Raw genomic sequence first — 10,317 nt, forward strand, 5'->3', positions numbered from 1 at the left:
CACTAAAAAAGAAGATAAGTAAATAATGTCTAATTGAGCCTTTCATTGAGAGCTAATTCAAGGGAAAAAGCAGTTCAGGATATCTAACCTAAAATTTCACTCTAGATTTGTATGTGCATCTAGAATATGATTCCCATTTAATTGACCACATCCAAATAAGATACAATAAATGAAAAAAAAAAGAAATACCAGATGAATTTTGCTCCCCTGAGATACAATGATAAAGACAACAATAATTTATAATGCCATGCATTTAATTACTTTTGAGGTAGGTAGCTCTGTAATCAATGCTGATTACATGCACTTAATATTGGAAGGAGTCTTTATTCATGATATCATCATGACTTGTGTTACAAATAATGACTATCTCTTCATCACTGTCTTCACTATCATACATTTTCCCGGTATTGTTGTTCACACTGTTCTGATAAGACTTGTACTTGTAACCTGTATCAAAAAATGGTTCAAGACATGGCTTCACCATCATTGAACCATAAAGATTTCCAGCGTGGTTCTTCTCTGCAACTGAAAGATCATTGCGAAAAAGTTCAGAAGTATTGCAAACAAGGCATTTATCCTCATAATGTGGGCAAGTTTTGGCTGCAGTAGGCTTGGGTAACAAAGCCTTTCCTCTATTCACTGACTTTTTAACCTCATAATGTCCACGTGGCAGGTTGGGTTTCTTCAGTCTGCATGGTTTGGCGGGTGTGATTTGCTTATGTGGAATTGAAGAAGATAATTGTGTGGTTTGATTCGCTGAAGTATGCAGGACATCCATCCAAGGTGTGACTTGCTTATCTAAACAGGATGTATTGACATTACCTAATTTACAGGCATGGGTGAGATTGTGGGACTTTTTAAGGCAACGTTTCTTATATGACTTTTCCAAGTGAGATGGCTTATGTAATCTTTTGGGGTTTGATAACTTAGTTGGCTTTTTTGGCTCTAACTGCCTTTTTGAATGTTGTATACTACATGATGTAGATGACTTTTCTACATTTACATATTTCGTTGGTTTTTGAGTATTAGATGGTATACATGGGTTTGGTAGACTTGAAGGCTGAATTGATTTTTCATTACTCTCTGGTATGAGCTGTTTATCTGGACATGAGAGTCTAAGTGTTTGTTCTGAATTTAACAGTAGAGGCTGAGTTTCTAGAATGTCCTCAGTTATCATATCAGGTTGACACGCTGATACTTTGGATACCCAGGATGATATAGCTGCCATATTTTCTTTGTTGAGTCTGAAATGCAGAAAACTTGGAATGTCACAATTTAAAACAAAAAGTACTATTACTATCATCAGAAAATATAATACTAGCTCAGAGTATAGATTTTTTTTCCCACAGAAAAAGTAAACATAACTAAAACTTTCAGCGTGCTGAGAACTAAATTTATGTTACACATGTATATGAATTCATGATAAATAACTTCCCTTAAAGAGTATTTTTACTATTTCAAAGGCATTAGGTTCTTATTGTCTATGTATAAACTGACACAAAGTTGTCAATAATAATAAAGACATGGTACATACACACACGTACACACACACACACATGAATATTACTTAGATATAAAATAAATAAAATTTGCTGGGGAAATAGATGGATTTCTGTGTGAGTAATCCAAGATACAAAGGACAAATGTCACTCGTCTCTCATATGATGATCCTAGCTTTAGTACTTTATATCTAATGAAATACCTGTGCAACCAAAGAAACAAATAACAAGTGTGTGTGTGTCTGTGTGTCTGTGTGTGTGTCTGTGTGTGTCTGTGTGTTTGTGTGTCTGTGTGTCTGTGTGTGTATGTGTGTGTGTGTGTCTGTGTGTGTGTGTCTGTGTGTGTATGTGTGTGTGTCTGTGTGTGTCTGTGTGTGTGTCTGTGTGTGTATCTGTGTGTGTATGTGTGTGTGTGTGTGTGTGTGTACACCTTAGGGAGGGAGGATAGTAGAATTAATTAGTTAAGGTAAAAAGAATGTAGTGGAGGATACTTTGAGTGGAAATGTTTAGGTAGAGAGGGAGGGCTGGTTGAGTGGGAATTGAGATGACTGTGTGGGATGAAGAAAGATTAACTGGAATAAAGGGAGTATAAAGAAACCATTTGGAAAGCTAGATATACCCACCTATGCAATAACTTGACTGTTGAGGGAGTGGTGGCTAACTAACTGCTCTTTGAATGGATTCTAGATTTTCTGTCTGGGGGATGGGAAGGAGACCAGTAAGACTGACTAAGAACCCAGGTAGGAGGAGGTAGTAGGTCCACAGAAGGAATGTACGTCTGATGGTTAATTAAACTGACATAGTAGCAAAATGCTTTCTAAACACCTATGAGTATAAATATCTATGTGTATACCCACAGACAAAAGCAGCTTCAGCCTTAATCAAAGGAGTCTGTCCTTACAAGGAACAGTGGAGAATGTAAAAAAAATAAGTGATGGATATGAGTCTATTCCCATGCAAGTTCTTTACACCACCGCTTCTAAGAATAAGGGAATGTTGTGAAAGAGATGGCCAGAAGTATGTAAGAGTTAGAAGATAAGCCAAAGGGCTAAAATAAAAGGCCATTTCCTAGACTTGATGCAACTGTAACTCATATCAACTGTAGTTACCTCCACCAAGAGCATGCCAAATACCCTGGCTCATTGTCCATTTAGCCTCAGGTGATTCTGCAACAATTTATCTCAATCTAACTTGGTCCCCTTGATTGATCTCTGATACGTGAATGTCAACAAGGATGGAGATGCTTACTTCTTATATATTCCTAATTTCATCCATAAGTACCCAAAGTGGACTTGATGTCCATCTTTGTAAATGAGTTTAGGGTCTCAACACTTAAGGGGAGAATGTTAGGTAGTTAAGTACATATTAGTGGGCTAGGAGGCCATTGACAAATGACTCTTTCTTTTCATCATCTTCCTATACTTCTCCATGAGCCCCCTGATGAGGATACAACCCCTGTCCAGCAAAAGATTCTTACAAAAATGACAACTATTCCCTGTTTTCACCTGTATAATCAAATAAGTTAGGAAATGTTACCCATGGTCATGCCATTCTGTAAAGTTCCTACATGTTGACTGAACAGTGACAATTTTGGAAACTAATATAATCAGATTTCCAGAATGAAAGTATCTTGCTTCTCTAGATTCTTGCCTTCCTCTCTCTATGAAACAGCCATGAAAGATGCTTATCAATCACCTAACATCCTTTAAATAGCTCACTGGTTACCCTGGGCATGACCAACCGTGAGCTGTAATTGGTTATTTGATGACTTTTTGGTTTTTTTGAGACAAGAGTCTCACTTTGTAGCTTTAGTCACCCTTGAACTCTCTATGTAGATCAGGCTGACCTCAAACTCAGAGAGATCTACTTCCCACTGACTCCCAAGTGCTATGATTGAACACGTGTGCCACCATACCTGACTAAACAAACAAAAATTTAATCATCCCCTATACCATTTTCTGTCCTACATCTATCCCAGATTGTAAGCAAACAGTGAAGTCTTACTCCTTTAATTCAGAAAAGAATTTAATTTTATGTATATGGGTGTTTCACTTGCAAGTAAGTCTTTGTACCATGTCTGTGCTTAGTGCCTGCGGGGGCCAGAAGAGGGCAATGCAGCCCCTAGATGTGGAGTTACAAGTTGGGAGCTGCTATGTTAGGTGCTGAGAATCAAGCTCAAGACCTCTGGTAGAGCATCCAGTTCTCTTAACTGCCGAGTCATCTCTCCAACCCATGGGCTCTTATTCTTAAAACAGAGATTTCTTCTGAAGAATGTCCCTCTCCCAAATAAAAACCTGTATTATTGGGGTTGGAGACATCCCTTAGTGATTAAGGGTGCTTGCAGTTCTTGTAGAGAACCTGGATTTAGTGAACAGTACCCAAACTGTGACTCACGACTAGCTGTAACACTAGTTCCAAGGGATTTGATACCTTCTTTTGGCCTCTGTGGGCACTGCATGCACATGATGCACGTCTGTATATGCAAACAAACACTCATACATATAAAATATTTTTTAAAGCTTGGACTATTTGTGAGTTGCTTGTCCCCTTGTCTGTCTTTCATCCTCATGAATCTTTTACTTAAAACTCATGTAAAAAGCTGTGTATTGGTAGCATATGCATGTATCCTGCATGTATGGGAGAGAGGTAGAGACAAGATGGCTAGGGCTTCCTTCTTGCTTGTGAGCCTACCTCTAGGTTTAGTGGCTCATCTTGTTTCAATGCAATAATGCAGATAGTAATTGAGCAGATCACACCTCAAATCCTCCTCTGGTTTCTATATGTGAACACACACCTATGCACCTATACCATACCCCCACACCTACACACATACATACACGGGTTTTACATTCTTAAGTGTGTAAAACTTACCCTCCTGGTGGCTGGATCTCCTCAACCATACAGTTATAATGGAGTAGACAAAAACAGGTAAACGTGAAAGCTATGATCATAATTCCAACTATGAAACCTAGAAGGCGTTTTCTAAAATCATCCAATTTTGTTACTCTTGATTCTGTGGTTTCAACTGCAAAAAAAAAATGTACCATCACAAAATGTGTTAGGTAAACTAGTTTACTTCCACTTTGAAATTGTCTCGTCAAATCTCTTTCTCGATGATTTTTAAATGTATTTATTTTACACAGAGAAACCCTGTCTTGAAAACCCAAAAACTCGTTTACTTTATGTATATGAGTGATTGCCTAATGTGTCTGAGCATTTGCATTAACATTTGCATTAACATTTGCATGTTAAACATATGCCTGTGTTCCTGGAACCTGACAGAGGTTAGAAGATAGTGTTAAATACTTCGAAACTGGAGTTAGAATTGCTTGTAAACTAACATATGAGTGCCAGGAACTAAACCAGATCTTCTGTGAGAGCAGCAAGTGAGCCATCTCTCTAGCTCTTCAGTGATTTTTTTAAGCTTAAGAAAGTTTTCATTATAATTTTCTTGTTTGTGTGTGTTTGTGTGTATATATGCATGTGAACATGTGAGTATTCTTTATAGTTTTCTCTGTGTGTATGTGTGTGTACATATGTATGTGCATATGGATATATGAGTATCCATTATAATTTTCCTGTATGTATGTGTGTGCATGTGTGTGTGTATCTGTGTGTGTACAAATGTATGTGCATGTGGACATGTGACTATGCAAGTGTGATTGACCATGCATGTCCATGTGAAGGTCAGAGGATAACTTTAAGTATTTTCCTCTATCTCTCTCCTTGCTTCCCCTCCGGTATGTGTGTATATAACATTTGTGAAGTATGGTTTGTCTGTGTATAGGCAGGTGCATGTCATAATATACATGTGAAGGTCAGAGGAGAACTTTGGGCGTCACAGCCTGTCTTCTACCTTAAGATAGGGTCTTTGCTGTTTATAGCTGCACTGAATACCCAAGCTAACTGATTCATGAGTTTACAGGGATTCTCCTGTCTGCATCCTATATCTCACTGTAGGAACACTGGGGTTATAGATGTTTGTGATTGTGCCCAGCTTTATGTGGGTTCTGGGGATCTTAATCTAAGCCATCACACTTCTGTGCATTAAGTACATTACTGCAACAAGTGTTCTTAACCATTGAGCCATCTCCCTAGTTCTTTTTTTAAAGCTTAAGTGATTTTTTTAAGATTAAGAAAGTTTGCATTAAGATGAAAGGGTTTGCAGCCCCATGGGGAGAGCAACAATACCAACCAACCAGAGCTCCCAGGGTCTAAACCACCAGCCTGGGAGTGCATAGGGAGGGACCCATGGATCCAGCTGTATATGTAGGGGAGGATGGCCTTGTTGGGCATAGGTGGGAGAGAAGATCCTTGGTTCCATGAAGGCTGGATGCCAAGTGTGGGGGAATTTGAGGGTGGGGAGGTGGGAGTTGGGGGGTAGGTGGGGGCACATCCTCATAGAAGCAAGAGGGGGATGGGATAGGGAGTTCCTGGGTGGGGGTGAGGGGAATGGGGTGAGGGGATAACATCTGAAATGTAAATAAAATATCCAATAAAATAAAAAAGAAAGTTTCCATTATAATTTTCTTGTTTGTGTGTGTTTGTGTTGTGTGTATATGCATGTGAACATGTGCATATCCATTATAATTTTCTTTGTGTGTGTATGTATGCATAGGTATGTGTGTGTACACATATATGTGCATATGACCATGTGAATGTACGTTATAATTTTCCTGTGTGTGTGTGTGTGTGTGTATCTTTTTTTTTTTTGAGCACATCCTGGCTATAAATGTCAAATGTGAGTAGTATCTCTAGCTATGCTATAGTTTTACCTGTATCATGAGTGGTTATTGCAGTAACTAAAATTTTGAGCATAGACTGTGCATATGTGAGTCCATTTAAGTGTTACTATGTGAATGTATGTAGAAGAAACCATGGTTACACTCAATGGTATATTAGGAACAACCACTTTAGTTGCTAAGAATGAAGAGACATTTTAGGGCAGGAACTTGAAATAATAAGCCTGAACAAAACAGTGAGAACCTGGTTCCAACAACCAACCCAAATAAAAACAAAACCCTGCTTACTAAAGTCCTACAGTAGACTTATTCATATAAGTTTGTCTAGTTTGTTCAGCAGACTGGTCTAGTTTAGTTAACATACTGGGTGTGAAAGGGAAGTCAGGGAGGGGGTTGTAACTTTGTATTTTTCATGTTTAGAATTTTCACATAGAACTGAAAATATTGGCTGTTATCCTCAGAATTCGTAAAGGCCTTATAATCATAGACAGTACATTTCTTAATCTGGAATTCCTAGTAAGATAATATATTAACAATATAATAGATAATACTTGAAGCTTAGGCACATACCTGTAATATTGGTTGTAGTAGCAGTAGACGATTCATTAGTTTGGTTTCTATCTAAACAATTAATTGCCCAAATGGACAAGAATAGGACATAAATATGAACCTTCATGGCCAGAGTCTGGCCAAAATGCTTTTTTGGCTAAGGCTACTGCTGTACCTTACTTGCTTCAGGCTGGCCTTGGGGTTTGTGACATCACTGTCATTTTGCATCAGAACCTGACAACATAATCTCACTATGGAAAAGCAGCAAGTTTTGGCAGGGAATCTTATCAAGTGACTTTTCAAAGTTTATATATTTATATTTAAGGATGTTTTGCCTCCTTTGGGTCTGTGCTGGAGCATTGAGCAGACCTTGAGTGTCAGCTCTGTGCCCAATCCCACAAAACCCAGAGGAGGCTGGACTCCCAGGAGCTCTATCACACCCAGCATCTTAGGAAGGAGGCAGACACCCACCCCAGACAGGGAGTAACTGGGACCCACAGGGACCCAGTAACTCAATCCTGGCCAGTGGCACTGGTTCCTTCTGGTCTGTGCCTGAGCACTGAGCAGACCTAGAGCATCAGCTCTGTACCCAATCCCACAAAACCCAGAGGAGGCTGAACTCCCAGGAGCTCTTACACCCAGGATCTCAGGATCACAGGATCACAGAGACAAGTAGACTTTGAGGAGTTCAGACACAACCAAAATAATAGGAATGACAGACTCCAGTCAGAGACAGTGAGTACAGTTAGCACTAGAGTTAACCAGATGGCAAAAGGCAAACACAAGAACATAAGCAACAGCAATCAAGGTTAGTTGGAATCATCAGAACCTTGTTCTCCCACCAAAGCAAGTCCTGAATACCCCAACACACTAGAAAAGTAAGAATCAGATTTAAAGTCACTTCTCAAGATGATGATAGAGGACTGTAAGAAGGACATAAATAACTCCCTCAAAGAAACATAGGAGAACACAGGTAAACAGGTAGAAGCCCTTAGAAAGGAAACACAAAAATCCCTTGAAGAAATATAAGAAAACACAACTAAACAGGTGAAGGAACAAAACCACCCAGGACATAAAAATGGAAGTAGAAACAATGAAGAAATCTCAAAGGGAGACTACCCTGGAGATAGAAAACCTAGGAAAGAGATCAGGAGTCATAGATGCAAGCATCACCAACAGAATACAAGAGATAGAAGAGAGAATCTTAGGTGCAGAAGATACCATAGAAAATATTGACACAACTGTCAAAGAAAACACAAAATGCAAAAAGGTCTTAACAGAAAATATCCAGAAAACCCAGGACACAATGAGAAGACCAAACCTAAGGATAATAGGTATAGAAGAGGGTGAAGATTCCCAACTTAAAGGGCCAGTAAATATCTTCAACAAAATTATAGAAGGAAACTTCCCTGACCTAAAGAAAGAGATGCCTATGAACATACAAGAAGCCTACAGAATTCCAAATAGACTAGACCAGAAAAGAAATACCTCCCGTCATGTAATAATCAAAACACCAAATACAAAAAACAAGGAAAGAATATTAAAGGCATAAAGGGAAAAAGGTCAAGTAACATATAAAAGCAGACCTATAAGAATTACACCAGACTTCTCACCAGGGACTATAAAAACCAGATGATCCTGGATAGATGTCATACAGACCCCAAGAGAACACAAATGCCAGCCCAGGCTACTATACCCAGTAAAACTCTCAATTACCATAGATGGAAAAACCAAGATATTTCATGACAAAACCAAATTTACACAATATCTTTCTGTTGAGTGTCTATGGCATACTTATGCCTAGGTGATAAGGAAGGATCCACTTACTGGCATAAGACAAGATCCCGATCAGGTATCTAATATGGGGAAGAGGGCATGTTTGTGTTTTTTCTGCAGGATGCTGAAGGAGCATGGTGGTTGCCAAAGTGACCAGTAAGACATGCTGATGCTGAGACAAAGAAGGATGCTGACCTGTGAGCTTGCTGAGTGCCCTGACAATGTGACTGGAAAACTGTATTGGCCATATGTTCCCGACCCCACTTTTGCTTTCCTATATCCCAGATGGGACAAGCTGCCTTGCTTCAAGTTTTCAGACCTTGTGGGACAGAGAATCAAAAAGAGAAGTTATAATGACTCCTGTATTTTTTGTTAAATGTGACCAGGTATTCAGATTCAATCAGGTACTGGTTTAGAAATCAATCCAATATTGGAAATAACAGTCTTCATTTGGAAGGCTGGATCTGGACATTTTCAGAGACATATTTGAAAGTTAGCTGTAGTTCTCTATGATGTTATGTTAGCAAGAGATAAAGTTGGGACAGGTTCTGGATTTCAAACAAGTGTTAGTACATGTGATAAGGCTCTTGTAATTTTCAAGTTAAAATTACTTTTGTCCCTTCTACAGTATTTATTGTAAGTTGCATTGACTGTATACTTTCTAATTGTGTTAGTGTGTTGAAACCTGGCATGTCTATTACGGGAGTCTATCAACCAGCTTTTGTTTTATTGCCCTGAGAATTACAAAACCTCGATTTTCTGAAAAAAAGCTTGCAAGTACTGCAAGAAGTGAGTTAGTTTTAAGCAGAAGCAAGAGGGTAGTGGGCTTAATCATTGTTGGTATAACAGCTTTTCATATTAATTGCTAGCACCACTGCTTCTGCAATTGCTTTGACACAAGAAGTTAAGACAGCTACTTTTGTTAATCATTTAGCAAAAAATGTTACTAATGTGTTGAGTATACAAGAGGATTTAGATAGGCATTTGGAACAATGGATTGATGTTCTTTATCCTATTCAAATTATTAGAAAGAGAGTCTGAGTTTAAGAGTAAGAAGGAGCCATCTCAACTGTCATGCCAAATACCACTGGATTCATGTTAGTTCTAAAATTTATAGTGGTAGTCACTATAATTCGGAAAAAGTTAAAAGACACTTGTAGTGTATTTAGCAAAATTCTAACACTTCTCTGGATGTTCTAACTTTGCATAGTGAGCTTATGAATTTAAAGAATGCTGCTCTGCTGAGCATTGATTCGGCAGATAATGATGATAAAATTACCCATGGTCTGAGGTCAGTATTTCTATTTTGGTCAAGCTTCAAGAATGGCATATATAGCTTGATCATGCTAGCCCCTTTTGTCCTAAGAATACTTTTATTCCTGCTCATCACGTTAAAGCTTTTCTTTAACAACATCGTGTTGGCAGCCAAAGTACGTAGCTTGAAACTGAAAATGGACCCCCAGACAGAGTTAATTATTTAACAGGCTGGCAAGCCAAGGATGGGTAAGATTCTGCACAGAGGCTTACCAACCTAGACAAAAGTGCATTGCTTTTGATAATGCCATGATGGGTAAGGAAGGCATTCTTGTCAGAATGACCTAAGACAGGCTCAGTCTTGTTTATATAATAAAAAAGGGGAGATGTGGAAAGTCTTTGGGGCTGCCTGGCAGGAATCTGACATTGGTCAAGGACAAGGAAATGGGCTACTTGCAAGGAATCTGACATCGGCCAAAAACAAGGAAATGGGTTGC

At 38.8% G+C, this 10,317-nt stretch overlaps 1 protein-coding gene across 1 annotated transcript; it reads right to left on the bottom strand.

Moving 5' to 3' along the window:
• Window positions 1–239: 239 nt before the first annotated feature.
• CXHXorf66 (chromosome X CXorf66 homolog) lies at window positions 240–6,977 on the bottom strand. The gene is made up of 3 exons (XM_034484788.1): window positions 6,812–6,977; window positions 4,371–4,524; window positions 240–1,244 (listed from the first exon to the last, which is right to left on the bottom strand). The coding sequence occupies exons 1-3, from the start codon at window positions 6,915–6,917 to the stop codon at window positions 305–307; spliced, it is 1,200 nt and encodes a 399-aa protein (XP_034340679.1). The 5' UTR covers window positions 6,918–6,977; the 3' UTR covers window positions 240–304.
• Window positions 6,978–10,317: the final 3,340 nt, after the last annotated feature.

Source organism: Arvicanthis niloticus, chromosome X (genome assembly GCF_011762505.2).
Source record: "Arvicanthis niloticus isolate mArvNil1 chromosome X, mArvNil1.pat.X, whole genome shotgun sequence".
NCBI classification, from domain to species: domain Eukaryota; kingdom Metazoa; phylum Chordata; class Mammalia; order Rodentia; family Muridae; genus Arvicanthis; species Arvicanthis niloticus.

Excerpts from the sequence above, each read along its gene's own strand:
- CXHXorf66 (XM_034484788.1), bottom strand. The coding sequence starts at position 6,917 with ATGAAGGTTCATATTTATGTCCTATTCTTGTCCATTTGGGCAATTAAT. Across the intron at positions 4,525-6,811 it reads TACTACAACCAATATTACAG|TTGAAACCACAGAATCAAGA; the intron begins GTATGTGCCTAA and ends TTTTTTTTGCAG. Across the intron at positions 1,245-4,370 it reads GAGATCCAGCCACCAGGAGG|ACTCAACAAAGAAAATATGG; the intron begins GTAAGTTTTACA and ends TCTGCATTTCAG.